Consider the following 24,928-nt stretch of genomic DNA (forward strand, 5'->3'; position numbering starts at 1 on the left):
TTTTAACACTTTATCAGAATCAGTGGTTGGTCAGACATTATTTTAGGTCATAATATGGAACTGGCGTAAGTGTATGAGCAACAATGAAAAAATACTCTCTAGTCTCTTAAAGAGTGGTTTTTAATTCCATTACATGGAAATCCAAGGACTATAAATTTAGAATTTTATTGATTGGCCTAAATAGAAATAGTAATAACGTTAATGTACAAGCTCTTCAATTTTTATTTCGTCTGAATGCTCTGTCAGTCCATGCTTTTGTCACTCCAGGCCATAGACTTCCTTTTGGCCAGCGCCATCCATGATGGCTGACTGTGTTCTGCTGTCGGCTGCTGCTGCAGCTGCTGTGCCACTGCCGGGGAGGACAAATGTGACTCTAAGTTGGTGGCGGTTGACAGTGCTGAGGGGAAACAAAAGTATATTTAGAAGACAATAATTACGTTGGTTTGTGGGCTTGTAAATTTTCACTGGCCGAACAAATGGTAGCTGCATGTTGTCTATTATGCGTTTTTTTCCTCAACTCAGTTTACCAACTACAATATATTTCAATTCAATGGCACGTAACGCATAATTTAGGGGGAGGAGGGGAGAGAAAATGATACATATACAAAAACCAAATGCACTACAATATCAACATAAAACAATTTTATGGATATATGGTTTGATTATGGTAAAAAATATAAAATATGTATTTTCACAAAAACATGGGCAGAGTACCTGGTTTTGAGATGTGATTGGACCATTCTCCATCTGTAGTCTCTGGCTTGCAGCTAGTGTGGAATTTCTGGGGAGTAATCGTGTCATTATTCTCTATTTTTATATATATGACACAGTTTCTCAAAAAACACCAATATCAGGGTAGTGGGTAAGGAAGCGGACCCGTAATCGAAAGGTTGCTGGGTCGAATCCCGAGCCGCCAAGGTGCCACTGAGCAATGTACCGTCCCCACACACTGCTCCTCGGGCGCCGTTCATGAAGCCCACTGCTCACCAAGGGTGATGGTTAAATACAGAGGACACATTTTGTTGTGTCACTTTTTGCTGTGCTTCACAATGACCATCACTTTGCTTTCACTTTCAATGCTGAACTTTACAGTTTTTACTTGCAAATCAACCACTAGGTGTCACTGAAAATACAGTTTTACCCGGCAATGAAAAATGCACCATTACATTACATTAAGCATTACATTGACAAGTGTCTTCAGTGCATTATTTGCAGCGTTTGATGCTTTACCTTATGTTCTGTCACGTTTAGTCCATCTTTCTTCTGCTCAACCAATGCGGTGCTCTCAGTCTTGCCTTGGCTGACAGAAGCCATTTCTGTTCTCCACTTGGCCAAGGCAGGTTTATCAGATGGCGTTCGAGGAAACGGCTTTGGCAACGTTGGTGTTTGAGTGGCGGACTGAGTTGCGGTAGGTGTTGGTTTGGCAGCTGGCTGTACTGGATGCTGTGGCTGGAGGGTCAGTTGATTCGTTCTGGCCGGGGGTTTGGGTTGCATGGATGACCTTGGGGCCGACTGTTGTGGAGGAGTTGAGGTTTCCATCATGGCCTTGCTGCTGTGTTGCTGCTGGTGGCTCCTGGTTTTCTCTCGCGCCATGCTCATCCAAACAGGTTCCAAACTCAGGCCCTCTGGTTCTCTGGATGTTCTTAGTGAAGGTCTGGAACCTTGGCAAGGACAGAAAAGACTGAAATTGTCAGTATGATTTAAGAGTACCCATTGATTTGGACCACAGTGGAAACTTAGATTCACATTGATTAGCAAAACTCTTTGCATCTTTATGCATATTAGGGAAATTTGTCTCCTGTGAACTCCAGAAGCCAACCTTCCATTTCACTTTTCACTTTTTTCACTCTGGGTAACATGATTTGATTATTCTGGATTTGCTTATTCTGCATGCTTAAGTCTGAATTTACAAAATCACTGGTGGTAGAATGTTTGAGTTCCAAGACTTGTCTTACAGCTTAAAATATTTTACCTGCATCTGCAATTTGGTCTTTTGCCTGCAGGTCAGTATCATCTAAAAGATAAAAACCATATGGCCAAATTTGAACTCTTTCCACTGACACAGTTAATCAGCACGGGATCACATGACACTCACCTAAATGTCTGAGAGTTCTGGAAGCCTCTTTGCTTTGGATGTCCCCTGCTGGTGACACGACTGTGCTTCTGCTTTCAGAGGTCAAGGAGAGGCTGCTTCTGAGGTGCGTGATTTGTTGATCTCTTTTGAAGTGACTGCCCTCATCTCTGCAAGGATGAGAAGTTTGTGCGGGTTCCGCATGGCCAATTGACAAGTTTTCCGAGATGGATCTCACAGAGCCTGCCTCTAAACTGTGGCGCTTCAAGGTGGCTTCAGTCTGGGCAACTTCAGCGCGATATCTCAGAGACATGGAGGTGGTGCGCAGCTTCACCCCAAAAGCACTTCTACTTTCCTCCTCTGCATTGCTGGTCTTTTCCTTATTTCCAGCCTCCTTCATCTCCAGCACAGTTTCTTCTGGCTTTCCTGTTGCTCTGCTGACAGGACTGGTTGCTGTGGCTCTCTTTCCAGCAGTTGTCAGAAGGTTCCACTGTGCCTCCTTACGCCTCTCATCTTCTGAAATGTCCAAGGTCATATCTTGTTCATTAAAGGTCAGTAGGGTCTTGGGTGGCTCCTCTGGATTGTCCACAGACTCGCCTTCACTACTTTCACTTGTCCTGGATCGACGCTGGGCTGATGAGATAGGAAAGCGAAAAGATCCTGATGCTTTATTGTCTATCTTAGAAGCTTCCACTAAAAGAGGATTCGCTGTGGTGCTAAAATTGTGCTCATCAGTCTCATTACCTGAAAATTCAGAGGATTCCCTCTGAGAAATAGGGTCATGGGGTCCCAGGGGTGACTTTCTGGCACGAGGTGCTGGGATTGGTCGATATTTGGTGGGGGATCCTGTTGGATGAGGATCTTTGGCTGTTGGGTTCGAAACCATTTTGTCTGTCTTTTCTCCACATGCCATGATCGCCACAGCTTCTGTGGATGTCAAAGGCAGCTCATATTGACTTAAGACATCTAAATCCTGCTCAGGGTTCACAGGTTCTAGGGTTTGAGTGATGTAGGTGCCAGTATTCTCTCTCTTCTCCTGACACACATGGAGATCTACCGCCATTGAGTTGTCATTTGACATAGGTTCATCAACATCCACTGTAAGCTCATCTACAGAGACCTCTTTGATAGATGCAGTCCTACTAGAAGGTTCTGATTTTATCAGCTCTTGCGGCATGGGTTTGAGGAACAGCGGATTGGTTATGACCAATTCTTCAAGCTGCTTCTGTCTTGGGTCTTCATTCTCAGTAATGTCAGGCCCAGAACCAAAGCCCGGGATTGGATTTTCTAGGTCCAGCACATGCATTGACAGGGGCAAAGGTGCTGGATCCGTCTCAAAGGAATTATGGCTTTCTGTCTCACTCTTCATGATCTGGACTGAGTGAGCACGAACTCGGCCGGCCGGCATGGGCAGATCAATCACCTCATCCACAAGCTCCTCTCCTTCAGACAAGGTGATGCTCAGATCATGCATGCTCTCTGAACGGGACCTGTAGACAGTCTGAAAAAGGAGAGGCATGAATAGTAATAACCAATGAAATCGATCCTAAAATCGACTTATTAATTGGCTTCAACGATGGTTGTTTCTCCACTCTGCAAAATTGGTTTGAAGGCATCTTGGATGTTTACTGTTCTAAATGTGAGATAAAGCATTTCAAGATCTTACTGCTGGCCCCCTTTTTCCCTTATTGCTGGCCCGCTGTTTCCTGGGTTTTACTGCCATGCGGTGGCGGGCAGCTGACGTGTCCAGGCTGGGTGTGAACTGGGCGGGGCTGCTGAAGTCAATGCCAAGAGAATCAGGAACTGCAGGAGGTATTGGACTGGAGGGGGGCGAGGACAGGCATGACACAGGCGACAGTGGTCTTGATAAAGACCATGATGGAGCCTGAGGGGGTTTGTTAGAGATTTCGGATTTGGGTCTTTAGTCAGTGTATATGAAGAAGACAAAAAAGAAGAAGACAAAATCTGATCTCCATAAAGCTACCTTCTATCCTGACATACAACTTTATTTACCTGTTCTTCCTCTTCACTTCCTGTGCCAGCCAGACTTAAAGAACTGTGGTGCCTGTCAGGAAACTGTGGAAGCAGTGATCAATACATAAATTATTTGCAATGATATTATGCACATGTTGGATATTGATTTGGGTACTTTGTAAGGTGCTCCACGTGTTGGCCCATCCTGAAAAGACACTTCTGGGGGGCTGTTAGGCAAACCGTCATCCTCCGAAGTTGTACCAGAATCCTCGAATCGTTTGGTGGGGATCCGGAGGGGAGCCGGCCCCAGACGCAGGTTCTGCTGCTGCAGCTTCAGCTGCCAGTTTACATTTCAAACCATTAGAAAAGCAAATCAGCACATCTCGGAATTTCCGGGAATACATTAATGCAACTACTGGCATTTTAATGCTGCTAATGTCTGAAAAGCACATAAATGCTGTATTGTATCTAATAAGGTTTTGCTGAGGTCAGTTCAAATCCTGCTGAATTACTCACCTGTAAGGCCTTTATTTTGTCGTGGACGTTCTCCTGAGATAACACTCGAGTTGGCTCAGCAGAGCTCTGCGTCTGGTCAGCCAGGAAGATGCTGTCATGAGACAGTGCTCTGGAGCCCAATGTCCCCTTTGGGTACCTGCGGAAATGTCAGGGGATCTATTATTGGATCATCTGTCGGTGGCTACTAAGGAGCTATGAACGATAAATCAAGCAGTTAATTGAGGTAACCAGGGTGCAAAATTGTCTTCTGGTCTACAGCTTAGTGACTGGTGAACTGAGGAAAAAAAAAATGCTGCCGAATTAGATTCATGAAAAACATCCTAGAATGCCTTCTTTCAGCCAACCAGGTCTGCATTTCTGCTAGTGTGAAGGAATTTCCCAACCTCAACCTGACAATCAGCAGGGAAGGTTTTATATATATTTACAGCTGCATCTACAGATGCTAAGGACAATTGTGTGTTGTGTGTGTGTGTGCATATTTTTGTGTGTCTGCATATTTCTGCAGTTCACCAAATGCGTACAAACCCATAAAATGGTTAATTTGCACTTGCCTGCTAACAGATTCCATAATGTTTTACCTCCATGACTTCATAATATAATTTGACATCATCTGTTTGACAGGACCCTTGCATTCCAACATGCTGATGTAAATGATGTTGTTACATTCATAAAATTTCACATGGTGCTACAGGCTCTGTGCTCTTACAGGAAGTCCTCTTCGGAGTCGTATCCCTCTCTGCCTCTCTGCGGAGCGGTCATGTCACTTGCGGACTGACTCTGTTTCATCAGCCCCTCACTGTCCTTCCTCTTCAGTTTTCCAAACAGGCGGGTCTTCAGGGCCTTAAACCTGGACTTCTTACGTCCTGGAAAAAACTGATGAGATTATTATGGCCTGCAATTGCTCCCTTAATCTGCTTGCATCTCACAGATGCTACAGTGTTTGCAGAGTGTCAATTATTCACAGGGCTGCTTGGTTTCATAGTGCTTCAAACGTGAGAATGAAGGACCTCTGACCTGTGAGTTCTTCTGTGTTGCCATCTGACTCTCCCGAGTTGCTTTCCATGTTTTTTCTGATTAGCTGCATAGTGAGACACATAGGTCACAATAAAAAAAGATCATGACAGATTTTTTAAATCAAATAAAAGCATGGTTCTTGTGTGTGTGTGTGTGTGTGTGCATAATTATGTATAATGCAAATATTATGTCATATGTTGGCATATTTACTTAAAACCTGTTTTATGTTCAGGTGTGAAGAAGTAATTGACGAATGCCCCAAGGTAAGGCTTAATATATATATAATGCAGGCATTACAGGTACCCCAATGAGTAATTTGTAGAAGGACCTCCTGTTTTGTTCATTTGACCATCAACATCTGTCCAACCACAAAATCCCATTACACATTCCATGATTTGCTTAGGAACGTGTTAGTGGTGTTGCACTGATTTAGCTGCTCCTGCTGAATCTGCATCATGCGCACGCTGCTCTATCAAGTTCAGATGAAACCTACTGATTTCACATAAGAAGGTAGATGAATTACTACATCTCCACCAGCTCCCTCATCTGACTACAGGCCTCGGCAGACTTTGCTTCGGTTGCCTAGCAGGGCTCCGGGTGGCGTGGTGTGGCATTAAATAGCACAGAGACAGCCTGTCTGGGCTTGACTCCTCTCCCAGGCTCGTCCCGCCTTAAATCCTGGGGGACAAAGCCACCCGACTCGGAGCTCCACACATCCACTGCTCACAGAGTCACCCAGGAAGTGCCTGAGAGAAGGTCTGAAACGTGCATCCAGGCCAACGGCCGACTCGCCCCGGGCTGGGAAGGACAACTGATAAATGAACGTATAACAATAATAAACAACAGAGGCCTTTGTCTGCGCCGGAGCCCTATCCCATTACCTATTGAGGGTACTGAAAGGGAGGCAAACACGGACCCAGGCCCGGTCTGTTTGGGGAGCGTAAGCTGGCACCTGCGCTGAGTTACCCGGAGTTACTCCCCGCCATTGCCGAGACGGTAAACCTGAAAGGGGCACACATGCTGCTGGCATGTCCCTGGTGGCCTCCGGTGACATATCTGGCCTTTTTTTCCATCTCTGCTGTTGTGATGCTTGCCCGCAGAGAGAGGATTATTTTCAGCCACTGCTTCACGCACGTACGCTCCCTTCTTAGCCCTATTTTCAAAGCGATACAATAGATGTAGCGCATGGGGCTTTTTCGCTAATGTCAGATCAAGCACGTCCTCAGGATTTACATAAATAGAGAAAAGCAGGAAAGAACCGCTTGCCAGTTTACTCTCTGTGTTCTTTTTTTCTATCAACCCAGAAAACAAACTTTTTATGAGCAGAGTTTAAGTCTTCACACTCTCACACACACAAATTCCTCATTTTGTATGATGGAAAACCCTGTCTCATTGAAAGTGAAATGATTGTCATTGTGATACACTGCAGCACAGCGCACGGTGCACACAACAAAATGTGTCCTCTGCATATTGCGATATTCTACAGTTTACTGAAAAGGTAAAAAACAGCTGAATACAAGATGCTGTGTACGATCTGGATTTGAACTAACTGAACTAGTGGATAAAATGCATGAGATTGAAAAGAAGATATTTAATTGCCCAGTCAGTTATTTAAGGCCATTGAGGTGCTTGTAGAGGACTGAGCCAGCATCATATTTTTATAAGCAGAATGTCAATATTTGATGTCCCTGTATCGATACAATATCACCACATAAAATATCACAATATATTGCTGTATCGATATTTTCAAAACACTGCAAAATACATCATGTAATATTGTTGACAAATAAAATTATACTAAATATGGTTTACAAAATAAAAACTATTCTAAAATGTCTCTTCATTTTCAATACATATGCAGTATTTCTATTTCCTGTTTCCATGATTTAATTTTTTTTTTGTTCAACTAGGTACTATGTTGGTTGGGTTAAATAGAATTGCATTACTGACACTTGATGGATGCGACTAAGACTAATAAAATCTAAAATGACAGCTTAAAGTAAAGAATAGACTAGTCTGAAGTGAGGGGAAAAAGAAATAAAGTAATATGTCTACAATACAAAATATAAACATAAGGAAAAGCAGGTAACAGCAAACAGTAAATATGAATTAAATATAAATACAAATCACATTTTGCAAATGAATCAACCTGAGCCAAAGCAAACATTCAGCCAAAATGTGTGTGAGTACCACCAACCTGATTTTGAAGCCAATATTACAGGTAGTACAGGTTAAAAGGTAAATTTTACCCTTGATCCAGCAGGTGAACTCTAATTATACTCTTCCACTTGCAGTTCATTGTCTTCAATTATATGGAAATATAAATAAACGGTATTGACATAAGGCAAAGTACACAGAACACCGAGCAAATTCATTCATCATATAAACTGGCCTGCGTGTGAGAGGAAAACAGGGAGGGTCCCAGCAGACAGAGCTGGCAGGTCTTCCGTTCTCGGCAAACCCAAACAGCAAAGATAATCCCCACTTTTAATTCTGTTTTCCATCAAAACAAGTCTGGACATCGGCTAATCCTCACAGGCCTTCTAATGAAGTTCTATCAAACGACATTACTGGGACGTATCCCATCCCAAGTCTGTCCAAATGTGTTTATTTACATCAAATCAGACATTCATGTCGCATTTCTCTTCATTTTATCACCAGATTCGTTCAGAACAGTTCACTTAGCTGTTTCTCAGCAGTGTGGCAGTACGTGTGTTCTCTAAAGTTACTGATTTCATAACTTTTCATGAAAAACTGAAGGATATAAATTGCTGCATAAAAAGGAGATGTTTGTTTCCCAAGCCAGCTGTACTGATGAAAAAGAATGTTATTAGAACACTGTCTAACCCAAACCTCCAGTCAAGGTTTGTTTTTTTTCTGATTTCTTTCTCTTACTCAGTGTGAACATGACAATACATGACATGACAGTACTTCTTAAGACAACAAACCAATTTTTTATAATTGAAAAGATTGAAATTTTACAATTCAAGACTGAACCAGGTCCTGTGGATGGTTAGTGTTTTGCATGAATTTGTTTTTCACATTGGACAATGGGTCCCAGCTAAATATATATTCAAATTCCAACTTGCTTCATTTGATAAACATGAGAAGAAACCAGAGAAGTGACAGACATGTAGAAGTGACTTGATGACTGTAGAATTGCTAATTAATAAAAACAAAGCAACATGGCACAGATAGAGATAAGCAGCTTTTGGGACAAAAGCATTAGTAATTAAGATCCAGCTCTGTTTCTTAGACATTGAATTTCTTCAACTACCGGGTAATAGTAGCCTAGCGGGTAACAAACTCGCCTATGAACCAGAAGACCCAGGTTCAAATCCCACTTACTACCATTGTGTCCCTGAGCAAGACGCTTAACCCTAAGTTGTTCCAGGGGGGGACTGTCCCAGTAACTACTGATTGTAAGTCGCTCTGGATAAGGGCGTCTGGTAAATGCTGTAAATGTAAATGTAAACACGATGAGCTTCTCATTAGATAATCCACTCCACAAAATAGCACCAATCAAATGGTTAAACCCCATATAGTTATAATAATCGTTTTTATATATCTTAATAGTGGTTATAAACTTATTTAGTTCAGCATTATACTTAACTCTTATGGTCTTCCTCCTGTGACCTGATTGAACACTATGCTGCTGTGGAAAAAAAGCATCCACTAAATAAATACAAAGAACATGTTTACACAGACGCAAGCCCATAAACAGATAAATGGAATTCCTTTTCCAATGCCATTTTCAGTGTTTGGAAAGGGTGGTGGTGGCCTAGTGTGTTAGGTCACTATGAACCAGAGGCTCAAAAAGTCCCAGGTTCAAACCCCACTTACTACCTTTGTGTCCCTGAGCAAGACATCTCAAGGGGGACTGTCCCTGTCACTACTGTAAGGCGCTCTTGATACAGGCGTCTGATGAATTCCGTAAAATGTAATTCTTCAGTAGAAAATTAATGGAGTATTAAAAATATGAATCAGTTCATTCACAAACCATATTAGAACAAAGATCTCCTCTCTCACTGAACACATTCATTTGTGTGAAACGTTGGTTTTGGTTTCGATGTTCTGTTTTATTATAAATTTACTTTCAAGCAACCGCCACCTTGCTGAGGGCATTTAAACATTAACAGAGGCATTCTGCAGTTGCCAAGATAACTGGAGATCATTTACAGCCTTTTACTGATGCAGAGGAACTTCTCCTGCACTCGGGTGGGCCTTCTCCAAGACGTGAACTTTGAACTGCCATTATTCCGCAGCATGCCGGCCACTCCCATGGAAACAGACAATACCCTGCAACTGCAGTCACGTGGCAGTGCCCACCATCTGCTGAGATGGGCTCTGTCCACTTATTTATGGCCTAGCCGCGCGCTTAAACTTTCTTATTCCACAAGGCACCAAAAGCAAAAGAAAGGTGCATTTGTTAATTATAATCTATAATATTACGAATGTTCAAACAAGTGACCATGTCTGTTTACTGCAGATCTGGACTGCAGTAGTATCACCTTTCTTTTCTTTAAGTCGTTACGCTCCGTACACTCTTCTGTATCAGTCTAAATAATTAGCGCAGCAAAATGTGTGAGAGGTGGCTGGAAAAACCAGCATTGGCAGCACGATTTCCAAGCAGAGTGCTGGGTGAGCTGGTGGACCAGCATAGTCTCCTTACATTTAGGGCAATGGGCCGATTTCTGGCTCCGATTGCATTAAATAAATAAGAAAAGCGAGGTTTTTATATATATACACAACCTCAGTGTTTCATATATAACTTGGGACGTCACGCTTACTGTTCATTACGCATGTAACAAATAAAAATGTAACATATATTTTTACATTAATATGTTGTGGTAAGCGCAGGTCAGTGTTAGCATATAACAGAACATGTGATTATATTATTTTATATTCATTTCATTTTGTTCAAACTGGTTGGAGGGTAATTAATGTAACTGTTATGATCGTGATTATTATTGACGCTTCACAGACTTGTCACAACGAATGGCATTTCATTCATGAGAAAAACATTTTTTTTTTGGTTCCTGTTACTGTTTTTTTATCCAGCAAGAGCATTTCAATAATACCCACAAAGAACCATGAAATACTAGCATACTAATACCAAACTATATTCAATGTTTAAGTTATAATGTCGACTGCACTCCATCATTCATCTCAGGCTCACAAATGGATTCATGATGGTGTTTTGTGACGTAACGAAGTCGTCCGAACAGGCAATTCGCAGCGGAACTCTAACCCCCGTAAACAGACCCTCGTACACGGCGAAGTAAAGGAAATAAAAAAGGAAATAAAGCCCCGTCCTACCTGCGCAGGTCCGCTCACCTCCACCGCGCCGGCGGCTTCTGCGCCGGCCGCTTCCGCGCAGGCAGGCGGCGCTCCGGAGGGCGAGGTCGGGGGCCAGAGGGGAGATTTAACGCCAACAAAATCCACTAAAGTTCAAATTCTCCGCAAGGCAAAAGCCTTAAAAAAAATAATAAAAGAACTAATAACTAAAGACACGCCTCGTTCAATCTGAAAAATCCTCATTAGCAGAGTCAGGTTAGCCTAGTCCACTCATTCCAAGTCTTACATATTTACAGGACACTGTATGCACATGCAGAATATTTAACATGTAAAAGAGCAGAAAAGTTGGTGTTTGATCGCGTTCTCTTGCTCTGAGGGGATAGGACGGGGACACGACGAATACTTTATAAAGATGCTTACTTACCAGTTATGGATTTCTCACAAAGATGACTAGGAAACGTGCAAATATAGAAATCTTAACATCATTATTCTGACTAAACGCTGATGTGGTGTGTCTCATTCCGCCACTCTTGAGGAACAAGAGTTGATTTCTCATGAATAGGTAAAACTATGAAGATGTTTGCCGTGAACTATCACCAAAGACTGACCTCTTATGGCTGTTAAGTGTGACCACATTTTGGAATGGAGCTCCGCTCAGACACACACAATACTCACAATAAGTTAGGAATGTTATTTACATGAGTGCTTTTTCTATTTGATCTGAATTTTATCGAAATAAGCAAAAGTTCCATTTCATATTACTAATAATGTATCAGAAGAAACACTTCCCGCAATGACAGCGACGCCTCATGCTCCTCACCAGCTTCATGATGTTGTTCTGAGGCAATGTGTTCCACTCTTCTACAAGTGCTACACACAGTCCTGCCAGGTCATTCAGTCTCTGCTTCAACTGGTCCCAGACGTGCTCTATGGGGCCTACGAGGCACTCCAACTTCCTGAAGTCGAGCTGTGACAATTCTGCCACGATGTGGTGGAGCATTATATCCATGAACAGAAAGTCAGGGCTATGCTGGTGGGGGGGGTGATGACACAGCCAGTAGTTCTGTGCCTTGATGCATGTCTGCTGATCACGACCGGCAGTCACCCGAAGGCGCGCCGTGGCCAGGTGACCCTGCTCGTCCATTAAGTGACGTTGTGTGTTCGTGGCTCTTTGGGATGGAATGATTTACTGACAATACCAGCTTTTTATACACACAGAATGTTGAAATTGATGCCACGTTCAGAACGTGTCTCTTGGTTTTGGCCCCAATATAAAGCCTATACCTGTATACAATGATACCATTACATTGAAAACACATAATGAGGTGTGCATATCACCCCAATACAATTACCTCCTGATCCCAAAAATATCTGAAGTGAATCAAATATGACATCCACTTAGTCTCTCACAGTATCCCGAACTTATTGTGAGAAGTGTGTGCGTGTGTGTGTATATATATATGTATGTGTGTGCGTGTGTGTATGTATATATGTATATATAAAAGGCCTTTTACCCTATGTTGTTTTCTGACACGCACATAATTTCTCAGACATGAAGACATAAGAATGATATTCTTGTTAATGCACACTCCACAGGCTTACACAAAACAATACTCACTTATTGTGGAAATAAAACTTATTCACTGCTGCACAGATTATTGATATCATTACTCTCAACCAAAGACGAAAGGCATGAATACAGAAATGTCTTTTTTTCTTTTTTAAATCCCTTGAAAATCCAAATGCTTTTTCCAAAGCGTTCTGTTTTCCTACATTTTCCCATTGCCTGGAAGCCAGGTCCAGTGAAGAGCTATCAGACCCCTTCATTCATTTGATTAAGCAGATGCTCGTCCTGCGGGTTCCTGAGTCTTCCCATTAGAGCAAAAGCGTGTGGTATGAAGTCCATTGTCTTCTAACAAGAGTTTCCTCCTGTAAACATGTGCAAACAGCTTGAAAAACATTCAGTTCAAGTCTTTAAAAAAAAAGGCTGAAAATTTATTGTCCATATGGTGAGATTAACATTACGATGAAGGATCGAAAACAGGATGTCACAAAGGATTTAACAAATAGCAAAACAATATTGACATCAAGGACAGTAAATCTCCCAATGTCCTTTACCTTTAAACATTTCTTCTTTCCAGAAAAACTTTATTTGATAGGATCTGCGAATAGTATTAGCTTTACATGCATAACACAGCAGGGTCATGTGGTGCAAAGTCTTGATGGGTGCTCTACGACACTGACTACGCAGTACGATATACCAACGTAGGAAACAGAACTAAACTAAAACTCAAACCTGGCAAACAGAAGAAAGAGTAAAGAGTCGCTGATCGTAATGGCCATCCAGTCGGCAATACAACAGATAGGAGCTTTTTTCCCCACCGCAATAAAAACAGACATTTCAAAACAGTCTCTTTCTCTGTGCGCCCCCCAAATGACCCTGACCATACACCTCCATCCATACCTCCATCCATCCTTAGGCTAGCACATACAGCAGTCTCTATGGTGGACGTACGTGAAAGGCTGTCTCACAGTCCTTCCAATGAACATCGACTTCACGGTTTCTCGTTTTTAATAAACGGACGTGGACGGGGTGCAGGCAGAGGACGAGTTAATGACCGGTCAACATTTTACTCACTGGCTCATCCCCCCCTTACCCGCTGCTCCTCTTGTTTAAGTCGCACATACTTCTGTGGGGGCGCTGGGCTGAGCGGCGGATGGCGCAGTCTCACCCTTGTCCGGCTCCGTCGTCTGACTAGCAGCCAGAGATTTTTTAAAAAGACGGATGCTCAGCTGCAGCAACTCGCTGTCCACCACCGGGGCACCGGAGTACATCTGCTTGGTGGTCCCCTGTTCACAGAGACCATACGTCATAAACATCATGCATCTATTCAACTCTGCAACCCCCGCAACAGCACGGGTGGCCGCTACAAATGACAGAGAGGAAGGCCTGGACTACGAGCAGCTGGTGCAGACCTTGTCGTTTTTCAGCAGCTGTCTGCGGATGGCCATGTCACGACGGGCACAGAGCGCTTTGCAACAGGGGCCCAGATTCCGCAGCAGACCTGCCCTCTCCACACGCCGGTTCAGGGCAGCCATGTTCAGGGCGCCCAAGTCATGCTCAAACAGCTTATCTACATCTGGAAGAGGAAAGCAGCTAGGTTAAAGTTTACCTAGTTAGCATTAGCTTAGCATTTCATTAGTCTCCACAGGTGCATGAGGCATTTATTATATGTTTCATCATAGTTGATGCATTTCCTATGTATTATAAGGTATCAATATAATGTGTTAACATAAATTATTATAAATATAAATTAGAATTTCATTTAGTTTTATTTGTTCTGTTTGCCACATGCACAAATCCTCCTGATTGAAAGTGAAGTGATTGTCATTGTGATACACAGCAGCACAGCACAAGGTGCACACAGTGAACATTTTCCTCTGCATTTAACAAATCACCATTGTGATTCCTTTGCTCAGTGGCACCTTGGCGGATCGGGATTCGAACTAGCAACCTTCTGCTTACGGGGCCACCACTGCCCCAGTGATTGAAGTGTTCTGAATTTCATTGTACCTCTTTAGAAAATAGACCCTTACTAGGCATAAGCATAATGATTTACAGCCTACACCACTGAAATGCTCATAGTACCTGTTAAATCGGCATTTTCAACCCATCTCACCTTTAGGATCCTCCAGCTCGCCACTGCACACCTCTTTAACACGGGCGAGGAGCCGAGGGCCAGCCAACCTGCGAGACACGCCTGCCCTGAGGAGAACGGCACCCGGGGTGAACTTAAGCAGCGCCGCACCCGGAGTCCGCGGCTCCTGCTTCTGCTTGGGCATCAGGCTGGACCAGTCCACATCAATCACATCAAGAGGCCCTGAGGACAGGACGGTAAAGACCCACATTACACTCGATCTCTGTGTTTCAATGGTTTAATCTGCAAACAGAAAAAGTGTCCAGAGATCTTTACCTGGGGTCTTCTCATCATCCTGTTGCTCTTCTTTCTTCTGAGCACTGTCAGCTAGAATCTCATCCAATTCGTCATCACTGATTGGCTCATACTCCTCACCACCAGAAACCACTGACTGGGCATCCTCACCCTTGCCATCCTCCTCTTCTACAAAACATGGACAATCAATCGCACGTTCAGGACATTACAGGAAGACTGTTAATACTTCTACTTACCATCTAGACTGTCCACCTTGTCTGGTTCACTGGCTTCCCCATGAAGATGCTGGCTGTCTGAGGGCTTCTCTGTCTCCATGGCGACAGATTCCCGTGGCAGCAGAGGTTCGTAGTCCCCTCTATCCAACCGGCCCTCCCCCCTGGTCTTTGGCTCATTATGTGGCAGAAGATCGAACGGCAGCAGTGTCTCGCGTTCGCCGCGTTCTCGGTCCCTGTGGTCCCGCTCGCGGTCCCCACGCTCTCGGTCCCGCTCACCGCGGTCCATGCGGTCGTGGGACTGGGATGACGAGAGCAAGCCCTCCGGCAGGAGGCGTTCACGGTCGCGCAGGTCCCTGGGCTCGCGTTCCCGGATGGGCTCGCGGTTGGCTCCGCGGTGGGGCAGCAGGGGCTCCCGCGGTCCCCTCCATTCTCGCGACTCGGGCTCCCAGTCTCGCTGCGGCTGCGGCGCTCCTGGCTGTGGCTGCTGCGACGGCAGCTGTTGCTGGCGCAAGTCTTTGCGGTCGCGGTCAAACTGATCCCGATCGCGTTCTCGGTCCCGGTCGCGGCTATCGTACGACCCGGCCCGGGACCGCGCTTGACGTTCCGACTCGGGGGAACTGCGACGAGAGCTATGGCTGCGGGAGTCCTGCCGGTCTGGAGAATGGGAAAAAAATTGGAAATAAACTGAATAGTTACATATGACAGGAATAATAAATAAATAAATAATATATATATAGTGACAATCGTTTCAAATAAAGTTGAAAAGTGAAAAATTAAGTCATTTTTAGTAGTTTAAGGTGAAATTGTGAGTGAAAAAATAAATATAATTAACATTCATAAGTATTAAGGATTTTTTAGAGAGTTTAAAATGTGCAGAAAGTGAAGTGATTATCACTTGTGATACACAACAGCACAGGGTGCACACAGTGAAATTTGTCCTCTGCATTGAGCAGGGAGCAGCGTGTGGGGACGGTGCTCAGTGGCACGTTGGCGGATCGGGATTCGAACCGGCAACCTTCCGATTACGGGGCCGCCCCGGTCGACAGGCTACAGCGATGAACATGATTGCACCCTGCATGCCTTGATAACCTGTAGCTCACCTGAGGAAGTACTGCGGCTGGGTTCGCCGCGTCGTAGCTGATCAATGCGCGACTTCCGCTCAGACGACGGCGGCTCAGTGGCCACGCCCCTGTCCCGCTCGCGGGAAGCGTTGCCGCCTGCGGGCTGCCGTCCTCTGCGGGACCGCGGGGCTTGGGGGTTCTCGTCGCGATGGGCGGAGTCGTTGGAGGGGGACCGGAGGCGGCGGGACGCGGTGCGGCTGGGGTCGCTGCCCAGGCTGCTGCTGCGCTTGGTGGGCGGCTGGTCCTGGGAGGACGGCTTGCGGAGGAGATGCTGGGGCAGCAGGGGCTGCGGCGGCAGCGTCTGCATTAACATCGGGGGGTCCGAGAGCAGCGGTGCAATCGGCGGGTCCGACCTGTCGCGGGCCACCCTGCCGCCCCTCCTGCTGGAGAAGGCTTCGGCTGGCAGCAGGCTCCTGGTTTCCGGAGGGGCGGAGTGAGGGGCCACCAGAGGTAAATCCCCCCGGTCAGGAACGTCCTCGTCAGACCAGTCGCTGAAGTTGGGGTCCATTTTGAGAGGAAGCTGCAGAGGGGACCGCTGACTGGCCGCCAGTGCTCTCTGGGAGGGGAGATCCTCTTTGGTGATTGGCGGGGGCGTGCGGGGACCCCGCCTCCTCTTGCTGATGGCATGGTGCTGCACTACAGGCTCCTCCTCTGAAACGTCAGAGTCTCCGCCCCTTGAGTGCTTGCGTTTCTTGTCCAGGGCCTTTTTCTTGGGCAGTTTTCGGGGGGAGATCAGGGCGGGAGGCGGGTCCGGGGCAGGAGCGCTGGGGGCGGGTTCAAGGTTAAAGCGCTCGCCTCCTGTGACGCCTTCTTCCTCTCTCCTGGTCTTCTTCAGACCCTTCTTCTGAGCCTTGGCCTTCTTCTTGCCGTCGTCGTGGCTGACGCTGCTTGACACCTCCCTCTCTCTGTCCCGCTCCTCGACCGCGGAAGAGCTGGGCAGGGGCGGGGTCGGGTCCCGGTCTTTACCCCACCTGCTCTCTGAAGCTCTGGCGTCACCGCTGCTCTCCTGCTGATGTTCCCCCCGCCGGTCTCCTCCGCCCCTGCCGCCGGCACTTCTCTCCACGCGGGCGTCGCCCTCCTCGTGGCCGCGGGCGCGCGAGTCCTTCTTGTCACCCGCGCCGGTCGTCGTCTTTCCAGCGGGAAGGCTTTTCGTCCGTTACGACGCGAGGCGGGGTGCGGGGAGCCTCCTGAGGACGGACCACCTGGCTCAGGAGCCGGTGCTTGTCGCCGGCTGCGGGGACAAGGACGGTAAATTTAGGACCAAGTCACGGCGCAGAGACGTGAAGCGGTGACGGCTGCTGCTCACGCGCGCACCTTTCTCCTCCGCGCTGTTGTAACCGTCGCTGTCTGCGGGGCTGGCGTCTCGCGCTCGCTTCGGGGAGGGACGTGGGCTCGGGGTGTTTTCCACACGATGCCTCTTGCGGCTGTGAGACAAAAAAGGACCAAATTGTACTTAAAATTCGCACAAAAGCAAAGCATGATGGAACCAAAAGAATTGAATTGAAGAAAAAAAAAGATCTAGAACACACTTACCTGGTCTTGCGGTCTTCATGCGAGTCGCGAACGGAGCGTTCATCTCGTCCTTCCTCTCTCCTCTCCCTCCGTTCCTCTCTTCCTTTCTCTCGCTCGTCCCATTCCCTCTGCCGCTCCCGCTCCCTCTGCTCCCTCTGCTCCCGTTCCCTCTCTCTCTCCTTCCTTTCCCGCTCTCTCTCCTCTCGCTCTCTCTCTCGCTCCCGTTCTCGCTCTCTCTCCCTCTCCCGCTCGCGCTCCCTCTCTCGGTTGCGCTCGCGCTCCCGCTCTGCCTCGCGCTCCCGCTCTCGTTCCCTCTCCTCCCTCTCGCGCTCCCTCTCTTTTTCTCGCTCGCGCTCCCTCTCTCTCTCCCTCTCTCGAGTCCGGTCATCTCGCCGGTCGTCTCCGCGCTCCGCCCGCCGCTCCTCTCGTCTCTCCTCTCGGTCGGGCTCCTCCGCACGACTCTGGTGTCGGGTGGGCGACTGCGCTCTAGTCTCTGAAAGACGAGCGGGACGAAGGTTACGTTACATGGAAAACGTGTCTACCCGGCATTGTGTAATACCAGAAGTTTCCGCACCCCTGTCCCGGTTGTCCCTGCGATCGGCGTGAGCGCCACGGCGGTCGTAGGACGAATCGCGGGCCTGCTCTCCTCTCTGGCGCTCGCTGTCGTAGCGCTCGCTTGCGCGGTCGGCGAGGCGTTCGTTTGCGCGGTCGCCGGTGCGGTCCGAGCCTCTCTCCAGGCTCCGGTCGCGGGCGCTGCTTCGCGACTCCCAGCTGTCGTGACCGTTTTCACCTTGAGAGGCGCGTGAGCCTCTGGCAGAACCTGCAAGCAAATCCACAGCTCAATATTTGGATATAATAATATTACGTGTACCTGTATACTGCATCTAATCAATCACGTGTTGTGATCGTTCCAAATTACGCTTTCGTAGCCCCATTTATATATATATATATAAAAAAAAAAAAAAAAAAAAAAGATTCCTGAAGTTAAGATTAAATAAAGAATGTTGGTTCCTGTTCCGGCATTTTGGCATAAAGTGGTAGATGCTACAGACAGACGGAAATCAGGTGAAGTGACCCCGTGGTGACCCTGAGCGAGCTCACCTTTCTCGGACGTTTCTGCGGCACGGCCCCGCCCCCGGACAGACCTCTCGCCACGCGTCTCATTCCTGGACTCCAAGCGTGTTTCAGATCTGCTCTCCTCCCGGCTGTGACCCCTCCCATAACTACCGCGCTCCTCCTGGAGGGCCTCTTCTTTCCTGTGGGCATCAGCTCGCTCGCGCTCCCTCTCGCGCTCCCGCTCTCGTTCTCTTTCTCGCTCCCGGTCGCGCTCACGCTCTCTGTACTCGGGGGCGTCTCGTGCGGTCCGTCCCTCGTTTCTGGAGTCGCTGCGTGTGTCTTTGCTGTCCTGTCGGTGCTGCCGCTCATCTCTGGTGTCCCGGCGATCCCTCGTGTCGCGACGCTCTCGCGTGTCTCTTGCGTCACGGTCATCGCGTGTCTCTCGAGAAGTGCTCTGTTCCGTCTCGTAATCGCGATCTTCGCGCTCCTTGTCTCGCCGTCCCCGACTCTCTGGTAGTAGACGGAATAAAGGATCAAACACGTAAGAACTTGATTTAAGAGCTTGTTTACTTCAGAATTATCCCAGCTCACCATCTCTGCGCTCATGGCGCCGTTCCTGGACTACTGGACTCCTGTCCCGCTCCACCCGGCTACCTCTCTCTCGACCCTGTGAGTGGTGCCGGCTGGGGCTGGAGCGTCTCTGCGGCAGGGGTGAAGGGTCGCGGGGCGTCGGAGGAGACCGCGAGCGCCTGTGGGCTGAGGACGAGGGGGGCGAAGTGTGCCCAGGATCACCCCTGACGTGGGGAGGAGAGTTGGGGCTCCTGCCCCTCCTGCGTGGGGAAGGCGAGTGTCTCTGGGCTGAAGAACCTGAGTGGGAAGAGGGGGAGTGGTGGCGAGCGGGCGGAGGAGATGGGCTGCGATGGTGACGACTGGGTGGAGTCCGCGATCTGTGAGATTAAAAAATAAATTAATAAATTCCAGGACACTAAATCGCAACCAAAAAGCTACAAACATGCCTAAATATGAACTTTATAAAAGCATTAATGTTTATCTTACTTGCAAAGTTGTCACAGACAACTATTCAACCAAACTGACATTTGCTTTAGTGTTGAATGGTGAATGTTGCCTCCACAAGAAGTATACGAAGGCGTCCAATTAGTAGAGAAAGTATACCTGCGAGGGGAGGCTAACACCGCTTGTCTCTGGGACGAGGCTTTGGGCGATAAGGACTTCCTGCGGCTGCTTGGAGACACCTCTCTAGAGGGGGACGAAATGCTTCCAGAACGCTCCTCCGAGGTCACTGAACGCTTGGCTTTGTGGGAGCTTTCCGAACGATCCCTTAATAGTTAAACAAAAAATATAACATTTAATAAACATTTACTCAAAACCTAGTCCTTCATGAACAGAATTCTTCTAGAAGCTCGTACCTGCGTTTTTCCTTCTTCTCTTTGTGCTTCTCTAGATCACGACCCCGCTCCTTCACCTCCTTAGCACGGTCCTCGGACTTCTCCTTGTTCTTGTGCTTCACCTTGTGTTTCTTTGTCACCACAGCGCTTTCGACAGGAACTGGGGGAGGAGGGCTGGGTGTTCTTGGCCCTTTTTTCTTTCCATGGGAACCCTTAGAGGATCTGAAAAGAAAATTGTAAAATAATGACAGGATGACACAATCCATGAAGTTCTACCAATTTAAATTATAATCATTCAAGAAGAGAACTCCCAACTTTTATATCAGTCTTATTGGTCCCCTAACACTGTATCTAAAGTCTCTTTCGGAAATTCAGTCATGGTGCAGAATTACAGCCACTGATCCAGTCCCACAACGAGATTTCCCAGGACGCTCCATTTCAGTGTCTGTAGCTTTAAATGCTAATGAGGAGGAGAGCGGCCTCCTCGCGTTTTTCCAGAAAAAAAAAAATGAACCCACTGGTTCTTCAGTCTCTTGTGACGGAACTAAAAAATATATTTGTGCTCATTTTTACATCCAATCACCAAGCAACTGCAATGTTTCTGACATTTTGAAGCTATGACGGTTGGTGGAGACAATGTTTAAGATGAGAAGGGGGAAATTCTCTGGGTGGGCAAAGCATGAGAAAGTGGAGGTAACATTTCCCCTTATGACGTCATAAGGGGACAAATTCCAGCTCAGACCATCTGAGCTGTCGCTCCCAGTGAAGCAGAATGACCAAGGCTCTCTTTACACCTATCGGCATTTCTAGCCAGTGCAGGACCACAGACAGGCTGGGGGAACTAATGTTAAAAGTGAAATTTGTGATTGACACCTTTAAGAAAGTAATAATACTTCCTTAAGGAATTCCCTTATGCCTGAAACTTGGCTTTCCAGATGAAGATCAGATACTCACCTGGACTCAGCCTCCTCGAACCTGGCCTCTGACACTGGCGAGATGATGGATGAGGCCTTCTTCTCCTTCTTCCCAGCGAATGAGCTCTTACCAGAGACCTTATGCTTGGGTGAGTTACTGGACTTCAGGGATGTCGGCGACCCTTTGGAGCTTACAGGCTCAGGGGAAGCCTAAATAAAGAAATATCAAAGCCCTGTGACCATCAGTAATGACATCAAACCTCATAATTAAACTGAACTCTGACACTGAACTTGGAAATATAGAGCAATAAAGCAGTATGGAACGATAATAAACATCCATAAAATTCCTCAACCCCAATAAAAGTAAACATTTGAAATATAAAAAGAAATGTAAGAACCCCTTACCAAAATGTGTTAATGTTACACTGTCAGGGTCATTTATATTTAAAGCACTTATCAGATGCCTTATCCAGAGCGCCTTACAATCAGTAGTTACAGGGACAGTCCCCCTGGAGACACTCAGGGTTAAGTGTCTTGTTCAGGGAAAGTAATGGTAGTAAGTGGGGTTTGAACCTGATGGAACAGATGGGGGTGACTGTTCTTCTGGTTACAGATGAGTGTGTTACCCACTTGGCTACTACCCCCTACTACACACAACTATTGGTAAGCCTATTTAAGAAACAGTTTAGACAGTAAAATACATTGTGAGAATTTTTGACCATTCTTACCATCGGCATGCTGCTTGTCCTGTTCTTACTGACCTGCTCCTGAGGAAAAAAAACAGAGGCTCTCAATGCACCGCTTACACACCCGCAGGCTTCAGCTTCTCTATTACGTCAATCTTGAATTCTCTTACCTCTTTCTTGATTATCTCTTCTCTCTTGTCTATGTTCTCCTGCTCCAGCTTCATCAGCTCTCGCTGAATCTTCTGCCTCTTCATCTCCAAAGATAATTCGTAATCGTAGTCACCGTTATCAGAGTCTGGATGAAAAAACAAAAGGTGTGGTGTTATAAAACTCTCCCCAGAACTGCACATCCTGCTCAGTCGGATGAGAGCACAGTTAAACCCCGACCTCTCAATGGCGTGTGTGAGCAGACAATTTCACAGATTACAAGCCTGCCACTCTAGATGGCCGGGGAGCACGCTAGACCTCACCTTCACGGCTGGCTTCCCACTCTGCTGGCTCTTCTTCGCTGGCTGGGGTTCGCTCCTTGGTGATCTTTATGTCCTCTTTCTCCCGATGTCTCCCTCGAGAGGAATCGCGTTGCTGCAGCAGAAAAGCAAACCAAACTTAATCAGAACCTGGTAGATTCTTAAAATGTCCAAATCAATGAATAAAGGTCCCCTATCATGAAAAATAATCTCACAAAGTGAAATTAACATTAATACGAGCCTGTCTGTGGTCCTGCAGTGGCTAGAAATGGTGATAGGGGTAGCAAGGGCTTTGGTCATTCTGCTTCGCCGTTCAGAGAGCGGCAGCTCAGACACTCGGATCTGAAATTTGTCCCCTTATGACGTCATTAGGGAAAAGGTTACCTCTAATGCCCTCCCCCCAGAAAATAGCTCCAACGACTGTCATGGCTTCCAAACGTGCGCAATTTTTTTTGTTTTGTTCAGTCACGCGGGACTCTGAAGAACCAGTGGGTTCATTGATTTTTTTTTTTTTTCCTGGAAAAATGCAGACACAACTTCCTGTCTGGAATGTCAAACATTTTGGTTGGTAAATGGTGTTGACGACGATTCCTATGAATGCCTGATCACTTCTTTAGGCTGCTCTCCTCCTTGCCCCGCCTCTCTCCTCCTCATTAGCATTTAATTCTCATTGGGACTGGATCAAAGTGGCTTTAATTCTGCACCACAGCAGACTTCATATACAGCATTAGGGGAACCAATAAGATTGGTATAAAAGCAATAAAATTCATAATAGGGGACCTTTAATAAGTGACCTTTGACCTTCTGAGGAAGAAGAGAGAAAAAAAAAAAAAAAAAAAAAAAAAACCTCCTACTCTGGCTGTGGGGGATACTGGCTCGTCTGGTTCTCTTTTCTGACTGTTCTCTTCAACATCCTGTCTCTTATTTTTCATCCTCTCCCGGAGGTCCCCAGTGGGCCTCTCCGCAGACCTGGTCAAATACCACAGTATTTCATACAAAAAAAAAAGTTCAACATGAGCACTTATAACACGCACAAGATTAATTACAGAACATCTTACCTGCTGAACGTTCCAGAAAAGCCTTTGCCTCGTGGCTGAGTTCCATGGGTGTAGCGGCAAGTGTTGCCGTAACTGCAGTTCCCTGTTTTTAACCAATTTCTACAGTGTGTCTGGGAGAGGACCAAGCACAGGTTGAGGAAAGATACACAAAGTGTGTCAACGTAAATGTACCTATTTCATTAGGAAAAGCACTCACCTCAGCAGCATTACCTCCTCCCGTACTGGGGCCGAGTCTCTCAAACACGCTTGGCCGGCGAGAAGGTGCAGTGCTGCTGCTGCTGTCAGATATGGTCTTCGAGTTCTCCACTGTCACCTTCCGCCTGATCTTGGACATTCTGCAGGGCTGCAACACCAAATGCTCACAAGTTCATGGACATGGTCTGCGGTGGAGCCATTTTGGAACATCTCATCACAATCCAAACTCCAGAAACAACAAATGAGTCCCCATAGTTATACAGGGAGAAGGTGGTGACCTTCTGTAAAGGCCATTAAGTCGGAACGCGTGACACTTTCCACAAAATTTGTTGTGGTCAAGTGACAAATGGGGGTTTAGCCAAATAAGCAGCGAACATGAAATGCGATCTGGAGTTCCGTAAAGACTATATAAAGACGCAAGTCGGAAATCACTTCATCGATGTTAACTTGAAAGCACGTTGTAAGTCGCTCTGGATAAGGGCGTTTGCCAAATACCTTAAATGTAAATGAAAAGGCGCACTTCTACAGGACTGTGCAGGTGACAGCGTCGACGCTGCAGACGCGCCCGTGGAAAAGACACGCGACAGAAACAACGCAGCGATCTGTAATCGTCCATCATCTCAAAAGCGACGTGGACGAGCACCAGGCCTGGCGGCGTCGGGATGGCCACCGCGCTGCGGACAAAAGCGGGGAGCCTCACCCGGATTATTAATCGGGCGTCGCGTCCAGTTTCGCTTCTGGGGAGCTTTGTTTGATGAAACTACGAGGTTGAAAGTTGCATTTCAACAGCCGGGCGCCACCCAACCCGCCTTCATGGTGCTAGCAACATTGTGCTACAAATGCTAGCTGCGGTCCAGTGTGGCAGCGCTCGGGCTGGACGGGAACGCAAAGAACTGTGGGACACTGGAGGTCTTAAGTGCATTTACGCCTGTGACCGCCAGGGGTCAGAACATCCATCCTGACGGAATAGATGTACAAGAAAATGCTTTTTAAAGTACCTTGGTTTCGATCTCTTAAAATGTTTAAGCTCTCATAAATATAAAGCAATTATAAGAAAAAGAACGACAAAGAACTGCCGTAAGTGTAAATTGAAGTTATTAAACTGACTTTCAGAGACACTCAGGGTTACGTGTCTTGCTCAGGGACACCATAGAAGTGAGTGAGGTTCGAACCTGGGACTTGTTCTTCTGTTCCATTTCCATCTCTTTCTGGCTGGGTGTTATTTGAAAAAAATATACACACACAATTTTTTGGTTATTTTGTTTTTATTGTAGTTTTAGAAATATATCACATATTGAACAACGCATACATCAAGGGAACAAGACCCCAAATGTTTTGTTTTTTTTTCATGTATATTGAGAGAATGACATTTTGGGAAAAAGTTGGCACAAATGGAGGACCATACACTTTGATCAAAAGTTTCTTCCAAGTCTTTTTACTAGACAATCTGCAAGACAGGTACCTTTAAAATG

General features: G+C 46.5%; 2 protein-coding genes across 8 annotated transcripts; both read right to left on the reverse strand.

Moving 5' to 3' along the window:
• Window positions 1-102: 102 nt before the first annotated feature.
• cracdlb (cracd like b) lies at window positions 103-11,744 on the reverse strand. Of its 7 annotated transcripts, none has more exons than XM_028954615.1 (13): window positions 11,694-11,744; window positions 10,895-11,050; window positions 5,576-5,639; window positions 5,268-5,424; window positions 4,562-4,697; window positions 4,221-4,382; window positions 4,085-4,147; window positions 3,738-3,956; window positions 2,096-3,572; window positions 1,973-2,014; window positions 1,231-1,661; window positions 715-781; window positions 103-397 (listed from the first exon to the last, which is right to left on the reverse strand). In XM_028954615.1, the coding sequence occupies exons 3-13, from the start codon at window positions 5,622-5,624 to the stop codon at window positions 243-245; spliced, it is 2,958 nt and encodes a 985-aa protein (XP_028810448.1). In that variant the 5' UTR covers window positions 5,625-5,639; window positions 10,895-11,050; window positions 11,694-11,744; the 3' UTR covers window positions 103-242. The 7 variants fall into 7 exon arrangements, with proteins under 7 accessions (XP_028810448.1, XP_028810447.1, XP_028810450.1 ...); XM_028954614.1 differs by lacking the exon at window positions 11,694-11,744 and adding an exon at window positions 11,298-11,434; XM_028954617.1 differs by lacking the exons at window positions 10,895-11,050; window positions 11,694-11,744 and adding an exon at window positions 7,825-8,843.
• A 685-nt stretch (window positions 11,745-12,429) lies between these two features.
• On the reverse strand, window positions 12,430-24,347 carry zc3h13 (zinc finger CCCH-type containing 13). Its single transcript, XM_028954612.1, is given in 22 exon segments — window positions 12,430-13,723; window positions 13,850-14,013; window positions 14,554-14,754; window positions 14,848-14,994; window positions 15,063-15,695; window positions 16,142-17,276; window positions 17,278-17,393; window positions 17,477-17,586; window positions 17,696-18,167; window positions 18,249-18,494; window positions 18,776-19,240; window positions 19,322-19,677; window positions 19,904-20,068; window positions 20,158-20,358; window positions 21,091-21,260; window positions 21,779-21,817; window positions 21,907-22,031; window positions 22,207-22,318; window positions 23,058-23,172; window positions 23,262-23,371; window positions 23,458-23,604; window positions 24,157-24,347. Coding segments are annotated over 21 exon segments (5,397 nt in total). The 5' UTR covers window positions 23,596-23,604; window positions 24,157-24,347; the 3' UTR covers window positions 12,430-13,546.
• Window positions 24,348-24,928: the final 581 nt, after the last annotated feature.

The sequence above is a fragment of the Denticeps clupeoides genome, chromosome 15 (genome assembly GCF_900700375.1).
Source record: "Denticeps clupeoides chromosome 15, fDenClu1.1, whole genome shotgun sequence".
Classification (NCBI taxonomy): Eukaryota; Metazoa; Chordata; class Actinopteri; order Clupeiformes; family Denticipitidae; genus Denticeps; species Denticeps clupeoides.